Below are 17,098 nucleotides of genomic sequence, written 5' to 3'. Positions count from 1 at the left end.
GAATCGTTGCACTAAATTTGATCTTTGTAGAGGAGGCAAAAAAAAACATAGTACGCCCTTAAATGTACTGCATACCTCTTTTGTACCATTTTTGTTATGTCATGTTGTTATTTAGATTATCCATAAATATATATATATATATATATTTTTAAATATATCTTTGGTTGTTAAGCAGTACCAGAAGTTTTATTTTTATGTTTCTATCCATAACTGTTTGTTTTGACAGATCGGGTGTGAGCTACTAAAACATGTGTTGGAGGGATAATGTGTTACAGTTTAGAAATAAATCAGATTTTTTTCCCATTTTGCTGTAAATGTGTTGACTTACTCTTCCAGTACCAGTGTGTGTTTGTCAAAAGGATATTAGCCTTTTGTGCAAGGATCTGATGAGTCAGAATTATTACATTTAGAAATCCACTTTCTCCTATTAGTGTCAGTTTTAATATGATATAAATAGTGAGACAGAAATGGCAGTGAGTGACTGTTTATATATAAAGTGAAAGGTGTTTTTTTTTTCACTGCTGAGATCCACACCCATCCCTCCTGTTGCACGAGTGTTCTTGTACTACGGATGATGTCATCTTTGACCGGGGAGAGGAGGAGGGACCTGGGTGACTCCAGCGCCCGCAGTAACAGCGTCAAGCTCGTTAGAAGGAACCATAAAAACACCGGAAATGCGGACGTCGGTTTTCAAAATAAGAGTTGGTGTAGGCACACACATATATGAAACATTAAAAGTTACTAATAGTGCATTTAACGATGATGAGGTTTTTACTTTTCTAAACAAATAAATAAAAAAACATATATAATTAAAAAACGCTACTAAGAGTACATTAAAAATGATATTATTTCAACTTTAAATAAATTAAGCGGTGTACATGTGTTGTTATTCTCTCGCGTGCGAGTGTGCATGAAGGATTTTATTTTGAAATCCGTACCCGGAAGTGTGTGTCCGTTAGCCTAGCTTAGCTTGTCTCCGGTGTCGGTGGGAGGATCTTTGCTCGCCTGCCCCGTTTCTCAGCACCCTCTGTGTAAAATTAGCGAACACTGCAGCAAGAAGTGTGTGTGTGTGTGTCTGACACGACCAAGAAGAAAGAGCAAGCGGGGATTAATATTTATAAAACCCTCTCATCCGGCTGCTGACAGGTAATTACGAAACGTTAGCCGTAGTTTGACTTAATGTTTTTATTTGACACCAGTCGACAGTCTAATTATAGCTCACTTACTTGGGTGAAAGAACAAGGTGGTGGCTTGTCCTCGCACCAACAATCGCGTTTTCCCTCCTCAGGTGGTAGTTTAATCCCTGGCGGTGCGGTGATTTGTATTGTTGGTAGTTTGCAGGGTGTGTTTCCGTACTAACTGTTGATAGCCTCATTGTTGTTAGTTTAGAAGAAGTCACAGCAGGAGACGAGATCCGGTCGTTATGTACAGTGTGTCCAAGTACTGCGACCTCAATAAGCAACTCCGTATGGCAAATCTGCTAATGAGCCATTTCTATTCTTGGGAACACTTAATTTCCTCAATATTAAGACTCTCATCCTCTGTTTGAACCGCTAACAAGCTAATAAAACACATGTTTTAGGGGGACATTTGACAGCATGGGTGAGTTCTGCTGGCACAAGTTAGCGTGATAATGTTTTAAAAAGGTTTCTCTTAACAATAAACAGCATTATATTCTTCTAAAATATGTTGTGAAACCAACAAACCCCTGACACACGTGCAGACTGATCCATTTATTGATTTGTCTTGTGACGGAAAGTGATCGATTTTTAGTTAAAAACATTCTACTGAGGCTGATTTTTTTGTTTACATGCCATTATTGATAGATTTTTCCTTCTTTGAAATAGATTTAAAGTTAAGGTAATGTGGACTAATGTTGTGCTATGTAAAAACAAAAAGTTAAAATGATAAACATAAGCAGGTTTGATCATCTGGACCCGGTAAATGCATTCTAATGTAAAACAATCTAATTCAGATGTGATTCATTGTGTCAGTCATACTGAAAACTGTATACCTGGACATTTTCTGACAGTGCTGACAAATAATCAGTTGGGTGAGGAAATCTATGATCAAAATAAGCAGCCCCACCAGAAGAATAGATGTTTCTGGGTTCAGGAAAGCTGGTCCTCCCAGCCTGCTTGTTGTCCCTGTTTATCCACTCATGACCTGAGTTATTGAACAGAAGTGAGTCATGCGGCGTATCCGCTGCCTCTGTCTGTGAATTTGGTGGTCCTGCTTCCCCTCCGTCGGCTTCTGTTTTCCTCTGGTGTATTTTTAAAATCAGGGCCGCGGGACAGAGGGAGAGCAGGGTGCTGTGTTGGACTCCTCCCAGGTCATTGTGTTGAGATAAAAATATATGTTGGCATTTTGGGGATGTGGGCATGTTCAACTTGTTTCTGAGCATTGTTTGTATGCATGAACATGAAGCAACAGGCAGCAGCTACCTTACTTAGCTTAGCATAAAGACAGCAAACATGCCAACCTGACTGTAGTGAAGGTAACAATCCACCTACTAACATCCCTGAAGCTCACAGATGGAACCAATGTATTCATGTAAACAGACAACATTCGTGGATGTATGGTGGTTGTAAGCTGGACCATTTCTTGCAGTCATGGTTATGAGTAGACCTGAAAGTTAGCAGAGCCTTCTTTCACCACACTGTAGCCACATAAATCCTTGCACACATCTCGCTATATTCAGTTCTAAAAATGTATTCTCATAATTGTTCTCAAAAGAGTTTAGAAAGAGGTCATGCACTGTGTCATTTCTTCGGTTGGCTGACTGGCTCATTTGATCATTTCCATGGGTGTACCACACAACCATGACTCAGTGAGACCAGGGAGGTGGTGTGTTTGAAACATGTGCCCTAAGAATGCGAGCGGCTGACCTGACCCTCTGTGTATGTTCATCATGCTGTTGTGTAAGCTCAGCTCAGCACTCGCATTTCATTTTTATGGACTTCACTCTACTACAGGGTTATATCAGGAATCTCTGCATTTAATCTATTAAGGCGCTCTGTCTGTAATCACCAAATGCTCCTCCAGGCGATCTGTTGTGTGTTACCAGCTGTCAGATTTAGCCAGATAAGATGTTTTTACGTCCGAGTCAAGGTGGTGTAGACAGCTGGTGTTGTGCGCTCTCTGCAGTGTCTCAGCCGCAGCCTTTTGCCTCTACATGAACTTTGGCCCATTTCTCAGACTCACTCCACGAGGTGAGGCTAATTCTTGATTGCCCTCGGTTCTAAAGGTTTCTTTCGATTTAGCTTGTGCTTTATGAGTTGTAGCTGAAGTGCCAGAGGACTACTGTTCAACCATCCCCCAAAAGTACATTAAAGTCTTTTTTGTTGTGTATTTGTGTGTTGTTCTGCAGATTCTGTGTGAAACTCCAGCCTTACTCTTATTGCACTGTTATTTATGAAGTCTTTATCTTCATCCAGAGTTGGAATGAACTCCTTGACAACTCCTGTGTGTATTGGTAACAAAAAAAACCCCAGGAAATAACTTTTCAGCATTGATATCAGCTGATCTGTAACTCTTGGCTTCAGTATGTTAAAAAGAGGTGCAGCCCTGGGAAGCCTGTTAAACGAGCAAAACAGTTCTACTTGGACTCATTTCCTGTAATATGTTTGCAGGCCAAAAGAAGTCATCATTATCATCATCTCAGAAACAAGAGGCCTTTTATTAGTCGCATGTTTGTCTATGCTCAGCGTTGTTGTTGATATTAAACTCACATGAGGGCTGAGAGGCGGCTCTACCTCAGGGTCACGCACTGCTCTGCTCGAACTCTGCTCAGCTTGTTGCATAACTCCTGTCGGCCCATAAGCCTTCAGGAAACCTCCTTAGAGAAGCAGAGAGGTGGTGTGTTCATTAACCCGGGGCATTGCTCGAATAGTTGCAGGGAGTAATGGTGCTGTGCTTTGCTATCCACTTTAATGGTTATCAAGTGTTATGTATTCTGCCATGCATCTGTAGGGAAGCTGCTTCCCTCACAGTGTTGGTCTTTGACACCACATGCAGCTAAACCAGTTCATAAAAGTCAATTGACTCCTGCTAGTAAATGAGTTTACCTTCCAGTCTCTATAGTTTCACAAAACACAAGGCAACAGGTCAAGTAATCAGTAGGAAGCATCATGGAGGCCATTGACTTTACATTTTCCTAATGAAGACAAAATCTATTATGAAATCGTCTTATTATCAACAGTCGAACTTTAATAACCGAATCACTTTCTGATATTATTTGCAAGAAGTTTATCAACGTGATCAGGATCAAGTGCAGCTCTTTATTTGTTCACAATATTGTCTGCAGACAAGAACACGCGACTTTACCGTCCAATGTATAGAAACCAAAATACCTCCACACGCCGCTTCTCATGTGTGCCGTTGTGATTGTTGTGCTTTCCTCGTTATTATCCATTTAGCAAAAGTTGGCTTAATGTTGCCGATCTTTACTGCTGAGAGGCTGCAGGTAAAGAGGGCCACTATGATATGTCAATACGATAGTAGCGCCCTCTACCGGAATACAATGCACACTACTTCAAATGGTCTGACGTGCTTAAATCATACATTCAAATGGGCAATTACAGTTCGAATACGAACTTTTCACCCCTCGTTCGAACTCATGTTCGTATATCGAATAAAAACTGACAGCCTTACTACACAGAAGCTAGGAGCAAATGTTCGGAAGTGTTGTTTGATAAATGAATTTGTTTGCTCTACATCCCTCAGCTGATTAACTGTCTGTTCCAGCACCAGGTGACACTTGATTGTCTGTAAATAACCAAGCCTGTAAAAAACACTGTATTTAGACAGAATGTGTTTACTGATGAGAGCCCTCTCCAGCAGTGATAATTAAAGTCACTTCTCCGAGCCACAGCATGGTCTGCAACACAATCCCTGTGTTAAACCACAGTGTGTCATTCCACGTTGTTGCTTCTTACAGATTGAAAGAACTTGAAATGTGATAGTAGGTGAAATTTGTTACTTTTGGACAATTCACTTTTCCCCATTAAGTCAACTGACTGTCACTTTATTGTGCGTTGTATATTAACACAATATGAACACAAGTGGAAAGATCCCAAGAGTGGTGAACAGAATATTTTGCCAGATTCTTGCTACAAAAAATGATGCGTTCAGGTATTGTTGTGATGTCCAGGATAGATTCTTCAGGTTTGATAAAGGAAAAATCCCTGTTTACAGCTTAAAGCAGTCTGTAAAAAGGAGTCATAGTCTTCAGACCTGTGAAAACATGATGGAGGTTTGTTGCCCATGGGGTGTAAATACAATCCAGGAAGTCCCGGTTGAGTAACAGATCTGTAAACTTAAGGCTTTTTTCAAGACAAAACAATGGCAGCAGCTTTGTGAGAAAATACTTGACAAGTCTGGAAACAACTGTTGACTGTAGAAACTAGTACAAAGTGTTCCACATGCAGATTAGCCTCCATCGGAGGCATCCTATTGCATCCATAGTCTGTATATAAAAATGGATGGAGCCTCTGTGATGTTGGCCATAGCTTCCCTCATGAGCAGTTTGGAAACTCAGTCTGCTGGCTCTGTCCATGTTGGTACTCCACCAAATCCCCACTTAAAGGTAGGGTAGGAGATTTCATTCTGATGCACTTTTTGTTAAATTAGTGTAACTTCTCTTTACAATCTGATAGCAACCAATCAGCTCGGCAGTTTCCCATTAAAACGAAGAATATGAATCATCTGTGGAAGCTATAAAACACTAAAAACATCAGCCAATCCTCCGGGTGGACCCTGCGTGGAGTGTTGGCTGGTTGTCACTCTCTTCCTGCTCTGCGTGCACCAGAGAGGTACGTGCATGATGGCCGAAGTCACAGACCGCAGCTCGTCTTTAGGTAATGCGCGTCCATGTGATTGGGAGGCATGGCTTCGGGGTGAGCTCTGAGAGAGAGGGGCGTGTGTTTACTTTCAAAATCTGGCTGACTCTCACTGAGTTTTCAAAATGTCCTACCCTACCTTTAATCTAGAAATAAGAGGTGGAGTTGAGGTGAGTGAGTGACGCCTGGACATCTACTAACCATTGATACCACCCGCCTGTCACTTAAAGAAGTCAGACTCCTCTTCATGCATCACTTTAGGATTTAGACTAAACCGTATTACAATTTTTGGTTGAATGATAACACCATGCCTCAGATTCTTCACAGTTACAATTTGTTCTCATTCATAGTTTTATGAATATGTTCTTGCAGATATCTCTCACACCAGATAAATCTCAGCTGTGGTGTGTGGTGGTGATGGTTATAGATACTAATTCACATGTTTTGATGGTGTCAGGATGAACTCAGGCTATGATTTAAGAAAAAAAAAGGTGGGGAAGATGAAGGGACTCACTGAATCACGATAAACAGGTTTGCTGTGGATGACACACTAAAATCGGTTACTGGCAAACACCTGAACTTCCTCTTCAGTTGTCATTAGTATTCATTAGCATCTGAATTGAGGACATCAGTCATTGGCAGCCTGAGCACTCGACACAGGTTGTGACTGTATGGTATGATATTTCATGCGTAATTTCCTTTTGTCAATGTGTCAAGATGTTCGATCACTGCTGTCCAGTATCGCTGCCACCAAAGAAAAGCCATTGTGCAGCTCAGAGAGAGAGACAGGCTGTGTTGCTGTGCATGTATGTGTGAGTAAGCAGGCGTGTGTGCTTGCATGTGTTGCGTCGCCTCTGGCTGCTCTATTCGTGTCCCGGCACTACTGAGGCCTGTCCAAACAGAACTGCGGCCAAAAGCTCCTCCCCAGGCTCCACAGAACAGGAAGTGGACTGTTTTGTTTCACAGAGTCAGCCTCTGTGGCCTCGGTGCCGTTGTCTCCCACTTGTTTGGCAGTTTGAACCCATAATCTGTAGCAAAAGATGAAGCTCTGTGTGTCCAAAATCAGTCTGTGTTTAGCGTCCCTTAAATGACAAGCTCCTGTGTAATAAAAACGCAGATGATAATCCTCCTTGAGTATATTGAAGGTTGCCTACTTTTCTTTCAACACATATTAAACATGTGACAGCAGGGAGGATAATCCATCATCACTGGCTACAGCAGCCTGAATTTACATTTTGGCACCTCTTGGCAGGTATGACACAGCAACCAGAGGAGTGGGCAAAAAATATGATCACACCATGACCACAGTTTCCATAAGACAGAAGGAGTTACCGAGATGTTAATAAAACCGTCAACAAGTAAACGCCCAACATTTCCAGTGCTGGTTATGCCAAGTGCTAATATGCATGGAAACAGAGCTCTTTGCTGTGTTCAGGCTTCTTTCTGGGGTTTATGTAGTAACGCTACCCATTGATTCACAGCAGATTTGCAGGTGCAGTGTGTATAAATGTGTATAATTATTATCTTTATTAATGTTCTATTGGTTGAATAAAGCAATATTTTTAGGCTTCAGATTCTCACATGAGTATTTGCTCAGGAGGTTCTTTTTTGTGGCTTAGGTGTTGCACAAGCCTTTGAAGCTGAGGCAGCCTGGTTGTTTGTGAACGAGCACAGGCAGGATAAAGAGGGGGTTTTCTTGCTGTGGTGGTATAGATAGCAGCATTATGGTCTTTTTGTGAAAGGCGCTAATAATTGTTTTAGGAGTTTGCGCTAAGCTAACTGCCTGCAAGTAATGGTTTACCAGAGCTTTATTCAAGGGCTGTAAATAAAGATGGACGACCTTTAACATGGGTTTCTGAAGAGCGACGTGTGGGAGTCCGCCCAACACCTGCTTAATCCAAATATGTGGTAGAGAATGAGGTTAGCTAAGGTGGGCATTTGACTTTGTGTAAACAGGAAGCTCATTAACTATAAGAGTATTCCTTTCAGTCAGACCAGTGTTTTTTGTGTTTTTACCTTGACTCTACATGTTTCGACTGCTTCCTGCAGTCTTCCTCAGAAGTCACATGATGTTACCGGTGACGTGTCTGCCAGCTGATTTTATGCAGGTTGTGGTGCCATTCTCCCACTACTCCAGGAAGCTCATTAAGAAGAAAACCTCAAGCCCTAATACAATTAATGTAATGTTATATAACAAGTCATTTTAGGTGAAATCAGACTGCTGATCTACTCTTTGAGAGATGGGCAGACCAAGTGAAGACCTGAGAACTGGAGTGACGTGATCCACTTTGTCAATCCAGATCAGCTGCAACTGTCAAAGTGACTTTTAGTTTTAGACTTTTTACTTTTTTTTACAGGGAAGCCTGTAAAGACACTTAAAACAAGAGTTGTATAAAAATTAACCCCTCGTATAGTTGCCAGTACATGTAAAAAGTTGGACATTTTAACATAGAGGTCTGTGGTATTGACTTAATTCCAGCCTCCAGAGGCCACAGCTGAAACTGCAATTTTTGATTGATTAGGCTTTATTTATTATGCTGCTTTGATACAAATCAAGATTATCGTTAGGTCATTTGTGCATATTGAAAACATCTCTCAGCTCTGCATGGTGTTCAACAAGCCATCTAGAAGATCTGTTATAGTTGATCCAACAAACTCAGCCTCCGAGTTTTGAGATGACTTTTGATTAATGGTTCGATGCTGCTCATTGAACGCTGTGGTGTTGCCATGCATACATGCAGAGATTAAAAGGGGGCGTTGGGGCAGATCCGACTCGAAAGTTTTTCGCTCTGCAGCACTGAGAGATGAATTTCCCCTGATAAGTGGGTGCCCTCATGAAGCGCATTGCTGTCAAGACTGTCTGGCAGAAAGTGGATGAAGTGAGGAGCCAAATGACTATATGCACAGCTGCTTCCAGGCAGCAGGGCTCCAGCTCATCCATCAGCTACACTGCAAACTCATCCCCACACAGCCTACACACACATACCAGCTAAACCAGTGCTCTGCTCTGTGGATATTACAGAAATGTTTCATGGTTCAGTTCGTTTAGTGGAATGTGAAGGTGTCTCGATTTGGCTGATGTGTTGTTTTGTACAGCAGTACACATGCACAAGCAGTACTCTTGAAGAAGCAACTTGAGGAAGCATCAAAAGCAGAGTTGTTTTTGTGTGTGTGTGTGTTTTAGGACACTCCACCAGCTGCTCTAATTTCCTGTATGCTTGTTCTCCTCCACACATGTTGCAGAGGGAAACAAACAGGGCGGTGCAGGAGCCTGATAGCACATTCCTTCATGCCCTAGCTTGTCTCAACACCCCTCGTCTCTTTCTTTTTCTCCACTCATCCTCCTTCTCCTCTGTTCTTCATGTCGCTTTGTAGTCTCAATTTGGCATTTGGGGGGTGGGGGGGGATTCAAGATGCGAGACAGTGCAGATCAGAGAGCGTTCCCTCAGGTGTAATGTGATGCAGGACTGTCAGTCAAGACATGTCAAGAGTTGTCACTTTGGAACTTTGTGTTCTTGGATCGCTGCCATCCCGACAAATAATTAAAATATCAGCATGGTGTGTGACTGTGCTCAACATGAAATCTCCCTTAACAGCCCAAAAAAAAGTGTGCTTGTGCTTTTGTTTTTGATGATTTGTTGTTTAAGAACTTCTGGTTGTTGTCCCCACAGAAATGGCAGCCATTCGGAAGAAGCTGGTGATTGTTGGAGATGGAGCCTGCGGGAAAACATGTCTTCTCATTGTTTTCAGTAAAGACCAGTTTCCTGAGGTGTATGTCCCGACGGTGTTTGAGAACTACATCGCTGATATCGAGGTCGACGGAAAACAGGTTTGTACTGTTGACTCTAAATTAAGCAGCGAGGAAGTGTACAATGTCATTATGTACAATCTGAGTCATACGCTAACATAGTGTTTAAATGTGATGAACAAATACACCTGTTCACCAAGTCAATCCTAAGTTTTCATTCTCTCACACACACAGTTATTGATGTGATAAACATATTTAACATTGTGTGCTAACAGACAGGAGATATTGGTAAAGCCTCTTCCTCATTCCTGCCTCTCTGCACCCTCCCGCTATATTTTCACTGTTGACAAAGAGGCTGTTCTCCTCCAGGTGCAAAGTCAGTAGGATCTATGACAGTCCAAAGCCTGTGCAAGCTCTCATGAGTCCTTTAATGTGGCTGCATGTGGTTCAGTAATGGGTAAATGTCACTGACCATGTAAGAAATGGACACATTTAGTGGCTATCAGGTTCATAGAAAGGAGCACAGGTCTGAAATGGACTTGGCAGGTTCCACGTACAACCTGGTCCTTGTAGAAATCTATTAGTAAAACACTAGCCCACTGTGTTTTGCAACAGTTGGCACTGTTTTTCTAAACCCACTTTTCTAAACCCAAATCACAAAAACAATTGGACAGAACCCTAAAGTCACCTCACAGTACACAGCAGGTGTGCTAGTTAGCTTTACAACTTCACAGAGTACAGTGTGTTCTTCGGCCAGGCCAGCTACCTTACAGCTATAGACAGTGAGCTCGTTCTTAACATCTGCATCTCTATTTTTTGTGCTTTTGGACAAGTGCTCCACGCACAGACCTTCACAAGGGAGAGTCAACCCTGACGTGCTTAGTAACGGTTGCTAAGTTGTGACTGCAAACTTGCTGCTTACTAAACTGCACAGTTATAAAACCATTTTTTTTTTAAACAAAGTCCTGCTCCGGAGTGTAACGTCTTGAATCTGAATCATGGGGATCTGGACGACGGCGGTCGAGTCTGAGCCGCGTATGGCTTGTTATGTCAAAAGGGTTTTGTTCTCTTGATCTGACCATCGTTGCAGGATCACCACTTGGCAAAACAGGAAATGACTGTACTTCCCAGCTTCCTGTTCAGACAGGGAACAGGGATGTCTCCTGGCAATCCCCCTTCTTTCCCTCAGGACCCTCCTCCTGCTCTCGCCCGATAAACGTCTCTCATTTCCTGCCCTTGTCCTGGTTGTGTTTAGATGGAGGGAGGCAGAGAGGGAGGGGTTAACTGTTGTGTTCTGTACAGGAAATATAGAGTCAGGGATTCATGATGGACATCAGTCTAGGAGGGGATAATTTTGGAAATGATATGAGCGTCAAGTACTTAAGTGTCTCTCTAGAGGACGGCCGTCGCATAAGACCCAGCCTGTTATATAACCAGCTGGATTACATTTGTGTTCAGCCCCTAAATTTGAAGTTCTTCCTGTCTTAGGGCTATAAAACATCTTCCTTCTCTCACCCTCCATGGACTGGGCAGAGTCTATAAATAGCCATTTTTCCCTTTTCACTTTTCTTCTCCTCCCCAAAGTCTGCAGTGTAAAAACTAGTCCAGTGGGAACATAATGTTGCTCATGCAGTCTCTACAGTGTTCGGCCACCTCCCACCTTCTGCCTCTGCATTCCTCTATTTTGGGACTGATTCTTGTGCACACTGTGGGCATACCAGAATCTATTGTCATTCAGTGAAGTTTCAGTATTCAAAACTTCACAAAGTTTTTTTGTTTTTTTTCTTTTCCCTGAATCCAGTGAGTCAGCCGAAGTAGCCGACTCAAGTGTCTGCTAATGCCCGTACAGGGACAGAAGGTATCCGGTTTGATGCTCGCTAATCTCCCACTTTCCCTAATTGAATTAATCAGCTGTGTGATGGGATGAGGCCGGTCCCAAAGTTCATTTCCACAACATAACAGCAAAGCAACACAGCTAAAAACCAATCAAGTCATCATCGAGAAGCGCTTGTGGTCAGAGGAGGAAAGTTAAGTCGGCTTCCTCAGATTTGAGGCATCGGCCTTTGGGAAAATTACTCAGATGCACCACATACCTCGGGGTTCATACGTCAATGCCCAAATAGCTACAGCTCACAGTGGAAATGATGTCGTGGCTGGTTAGATGTTTGTGAAGTCATCTGGATCAGTGAGCACGATTATGTCAACTCTGGACAGAGAATTTTTAACGAGTTCTCATTTGTTACTGTGGTGATAATATACAGTAAAATTAGACATATTTGATTAACAATTGTACAATAAATGTGTTTTTTTTCCCCAGGTGGAGCTGGCACTGTGGGACACAGCAGGCCAGGAGGACTACGACAGGTTGAGGCCTCTCTCCTACCCCGACACAGATGTCATCCTCATGTGCTTCTCCATCGACAGCCCAGACAGCTTAGGTAAAGACCTGCAGTGACTTTTTCCCAGTCATTCATCCTAAATAGTACAAATCTGGTTTAAAAGGCAGTGACACTAAAGGCTGACAGCCCAGAGTAGTAATATGACGAATTACTTCTGCTGTGTAAAAGTGATATTTTGTCAACATATTCATCTATCTCATCACAAAATCCAGCTGAGTTAATGCCTGTCAGACAAACTGCTTGTTAAATGCCTTAATGGACGTGATGAGAAGCAGGATTAGAGCAGCTAAAAACATCTTTGCCTCAGGCAGCCTGCAGAGCAATCCATCATGAGAAGTGTTCTGTGCCATGACTCTGCACGGCTTGTCCCCTTTTTATAGTCGCCCCCTCCCACCTCCCTCTCTCTCACTCTCTTTCTCTCTCACTCGAGTATTTCAACTCATTTCTCGTCTCTTCTCCCGGGACAGAAAATATCCCAGAGAAGTGGACACCTGAGGTGAAACACTTCTGTCCCAATGTTCCTATCATCCTGGTGGGCAACAAGAAGGACCTGAGGAACGATGAGCACACAAGGAGAGAGCTGGCCAAGATGAAACAGGTACAGAAGCCTCTGAAGGTCAAAGAATGCTGCACTGATAATTCTCAAAGGCCTGGGCAGGATGTGTGCAGGGTTTGGTGCAGTTCCTGAGGTATAGGTTGATTGTTTAATGTCCTTAAGCACATATTTCTGACCTTTAAGGTAAAGTTAATTCTTCACCATTGCACAAATATTTGCTGTTTCTCGCATTCTTTGCTGTAGAATCCTCCATGACAGACAGCCTGAAGGAGCTGAGCTGACTCAGCTGATGTAACCTGAAATGGAGAATTCATTATTCTGCCATGTTTACTACATCACACTGCCAGCCTATAAACTGCAGCTTCAATTTCACAGTTCGTTTAGACTTTATGCTCAGGATCAGAATCAAGACAGAACAGAGATTCTTAAGGACTGCGTCCAGGACAAGTTTTAAAGAACAGAATGCTGATGCAGCTGCACCTTCAGGCCGTAAATATTGTGGTTCAGGAAGGCCAGAAGAAGATTTATCAGCTGCAGTATTGTCTAACGTATAAAACACCTCCAACCAGACAGAAAACAATGATTTACTCTCATCAAGGAGGTTTAATATAAGACATTAAATGAAGAGGGATAACGTCATGTAAACTGTGATACAGATATAAAGGGATGATCCAGAGCATCAGTGTAGGCATACATCATCATTTCAACCAAAAGGCAATAGCACAGAAACCAACAACAGCACAGTTGTATGCTGTTAGTGTGACCTCTTCAGTGCAATGCTGTCCATTGTCCATAACTTTAGAAATATGAGTGGCATAGGTTCTGATCCACATATAACTTATTTTAACCAAAATACCATTTAAAAACCCCTGATGTTAAGATTTATTTCTAAAAGTGTGAAAATACTGAAAATACTTCCATGTTTTAAAACTCATTCCTGTGGTTCAATTAAAAAAAACCACACACAAATGGATTCAAGAGGATGCAAGGCACTCTTGTTAAAACATTATTTTATTGTGCTATATTTGTCTCTCCCTAAGTGTTAACAACAATGACGGCCCAGTCATAAATTGACAGCCACATATTGGTTTAGTGTGTGACAGAATGGCACAGCATGCTGCTGTGGAACCATTCTGTCTGTCTCCAGGTCCAGCTGATAATAGGGACACGTTGACAAAGCTCTCCAGCTCTTTCAGACACCACTGTCAGCTTTTCCTTTCTGTCTGTAGAAATCAGGAACCGCTTGACAAAGAGGAGCACAAAGTCATCAGTTCAAGTGTTTGGGATTGTACACGGTCAGGCAGACGATGTAGGTGCAACATGTGGGGTAGTGAAGTAGAGAACTTCAGGTTCTGATTCAAGTATCAGCTTGTTCAGCCTGAAAAAATGCTGGTTTGAAGGAAACATTCTGTTCTTTTGGTCTTCTCTTTACTTCATTTATTAGACCAATAGTAGAATTGGTCCAAGAATTGGAAGCAAGGCAGTTGAACTTGATGCCAGTTCCAATGAACTGATGAAGCTGCTTGGAGGAGCATCTTCAAGAAACCTCCATCAAGTCCATCTTCTTTGCCTCAAACTCTTGAGTAACAATGACCTGGATGACTAACAGTCGCTGATCTATTCCTGCAGGAGCCAGTAAAGACAGAAGAGGGCAGAGACATGGCTGGTAGGATCAGTGCTTTCGGCTACCTGGAGTGCTCCGCTAAAACAAAAGACGGAGTGCGGGAAGTGTTCGAGATGGCCACCAGAGCGGCGCTGCAGGTGCGCAAACGCAAGAAGAGAAGCGGCTGCACGCTGCTGTGAGCGTTCCCGGGGGAGAAGGCAAACACCGTAACATCAACTGACCAACAGGAGACAAAACACACACACGATGAAAAGGACTTAACCTATTACCAAATGGATCTTTGTACTGTATCTCGCATTTCAAAACAACAGCAACAGGCAGGCAGACGAATCAAACCCTACTACAGGAAATGGACTTTGTCTATATTACAACAGCGGTTAGAAATTGATGTTCTTAATTGATTGATTGTTTCCAGAATCTGTCTTTACACATGGTTGATGTTTTCTTTTCTCCAACTTGTTTTTCTTCATATTTGTAATGTAATGAGGCTGTGGTAGGTGCACATATTTGTACGCAATATTGTTCTTCACGAGCTTGAGCGAGCAGCGTTCCTTCTTAGCTTGTATAAAGACTTCACGAGTAAACTCCATACAGTCCAGTTTCTTTTTATCACTGTAGCAGCTATGATAGAGAAATGAGAGTCGATATCTTTATGACCATAAGAGCCAGTGCCTTTTTTTTAAGTTTGTTCACCACCATCTACATCCTATGTTTGTCAGCCGGCTAGCATTTGAGCCGGGGACCTCTCATTTTACACAGTGTTGTCATTGTGAAACCTGAGTGAAGCCATAACTAAGGCTTTCAGTGCTGGTGACGACAACTCATCAAAGCACAACAAATGGCTGCTTGTGTCATATTTGTTGACATGGAACATCATCTTTCCCCTCTGCAGTCCACTCACATCGAGGACACAGACACAGGCTGCTGCTTTTGTAATGTGGTAAACAGTCAACAAAGGATTGAGCTTCCCATTCTGTGTAAGAATACTCACATGCACCCCTCATCGATGTTGGTAATCTGTGCAGTGGACCTTGAGTAGATGGGAGGGGAGGGAGAAGCAGCTAAATGAGACATAAGCCAATATGACTCAACTATGCACAATAGCTGTGAGGACCAACAGGGAGATGACACAGCTGAAACGGGAATCGCGCAGAGGCCGGGTGAAACCTTCCCCGTTTGTTTATTGTGAGTGACTGAGTCCAGCTCAGCTCGGTCACGCCCATTGTTGGAATCTGTGTGTTGGAACTGGTTAGCCAAGTAGTGGAAATCACGTCTTGTCTGTGCGTGTGGACATTTGTAGTCGGACAGCATTCTTTACGTGTTTGAGAGGAGTCGAGATGTGTGTGTGTGTGTGTGTGAGGAGTTTGTTTTTCCCTGGTGCCTTCTCTGTTCTGGTGTGCCTTTTTGTTGTTGCTCTCCCAGACCAGATAGACTGGCTGCTGCATGCCAACCTGAGATCAAAAAGATTTTAAGGCTTGTCTACTTTTCAATGGCTTGGAAGATATCCAGTTAGTTTGTGAAACACAGAGCCAGTCATAGTTCTTAATACACAGCTAAAATAACCAATAATCTTGACTTAAAACTAAATTACTTGGGCACCCGGTGATCAGAATACGATTTTATCTATGAATGCAGTCTCATCTTCATTGTTGTTATTATTAGCAGATGATGCCAGTTTATCTCATGCAGATTAGCATCTAGAGTGAATCATGGGGAAAATTACACACTTTGAGCATCACTGGGAAAACATCTGTGTTGCTGCCAAATGTTTGTTCAGAGAACAACTCTTAATAAGGAGGAAATTGGGCTTATTTCTCTATTTTTGTCTTGATCTTTTACAAAAACATTTGGTGTTTTATATAGCTTGAGTCAAAAGGAGTAAAAAGAAGACAGTAGGTTTCTCTCAGAGACCGTCTACTGGTCCTTCTTTTTGCTCATGTCTCCTCTTCTCAAAATAACAGCAGCTTGATATACAATGCTGAAAAAGGCCCAGCGACTACCCTCAGGCACACTCTTCACAGCATTCCTTTCTCTCCAGCCTGTGTTGCTCATTCTTGTTACTGTAAATGTCTCTTGTTTGCATGGAGGGTGGATTTAGAAATATGTGCGTGGGGATGGGGGAAAAAAAACACACACATTATCTTTGATGTTGCATGCAACCTTCTTACAACACCAGTGAAGGCACCAAAAACCTGCCAGCTGGTGAGGTCTGTATCTTATAACAAAAAGTTAATGCAAACTTAATAACCCCTCTGCTGGCCGAGCACATGCGGAGAGGCGTCGACTTTGTTTCAGAGAGGTCAGGGGTCAGGGGCTTTAATTACAGTCACACACAAGCACCATGTTGACGTTACCTCAGATTTTTAGAGGATGGATGGTAGATGCCCAACAACAAGCACAGACAGGAGTAAACGGGTTCATATTCAGATTTTTATCAATGAAAGCATCACCGCGTGGTGTTCATGGGCCTCGACAAGCTCGACACCGAGGAATTGTTCAGAATTACAAGTCAGCAAAGATAAGATTGGAAGGGGAGGGTGGGGGGTGTTTGAACATATCACTAAGAGCATGTACTATACTGCTGTTAATGTGTATGCAGATAATCAAAAGTTGTCCTGCATGAGAAAACCATAGGATCTTTATGTGCACATACACGAGCACTAACACACACATATAAACACACACACTTTTCTTTGGGAACAGCTTCTGCTCAGTGTTGTGTAACTTTTTCTTTCTTTCTCTGGAAGTATTTGAAATAACAACAGATCCAGATTTATATAAATACTCATTGTAATAAATGCTTTGTAAACAGGAAGTGTTGTAGTGAATGTTTGATCTGAAGTGAACATTGTTAATAAACTATTTTTGAGACAAGACAGAAGAGTTTACACCTGGTCAGTTCTTACAGAAACCGACAAGGTGAGGTGAGTC

General features: G+C 42.4%; 1 protein-coding gene across 1 annotated transcript; it reads left to right on the top strand.

Annotated features, from left to right (window-relative positions):
• Positions 1-995: 995 nt before the first annotated feature.
• On the top strand, positions 996-16,982 carry LOC114435340 (rho-related GTP-binding protein RhoA-D). Its single transcript, XM_028404989.1, has 5 exons — positions 996-1,146; positions 9,512-9,669; positions 11,906-12,026; positions 12,455-12,585; positions 14,173-16,982. The coding sequence occupies exons 2-5, from the start codon at positions 9,514-9,516 to the stop codon at positions 14,344-14,346; spliced, it is 582 nt and encodes a 193-aa protein (XP_028260790.1). The 5' UTR covers positions 996-1,146; positions 9,512-9,513; the 3' UTR covers positions 14,347-16,982.
• Positions 16,983-17,098: the final 116 nt, after the last annotated feature.

Source organism: Parambassis ranga, chromosome 5, assembly GCF_900634625.1.
Source record: "Parambassis ranga chromosome 5, fParRan2.1, whole genome shotgun sequence".
NCBI classification, from domain to species: Eukaryota; Metazoa; Chordata; class Actinopteri; family Ambassidae; genus Parambassis; species Parambassis ranga.
Note: the sequence above shows the minus strand (reverse complement) of the source record. Positions and strands in the feature narration are given on the sequence as shown.

Coding starts and splice junctions, on each gene's coding strand:
- LOC114435340 (XM_028404989.1), top strand. CDS start 9,514: ATGGCAGCCATTCGGAAGAAGCTGGTGATTGTTGGAGATGGAGCCTGC. Junction 9,670..11,905: donor TCGAGGTCGACGGAAAACAG/GTTTGTACTGTT, acceptor TTTTTTCCCCAG/GTGGAGCTGGCACTGTGGGA. Junction 12,586..14,172: donor AGCTGGCCAAGATGAAACAG/GTACAGAAGCCT, acceptor CTATTCCTGCAG/GAGCCAGTAAAGACAGAAGA.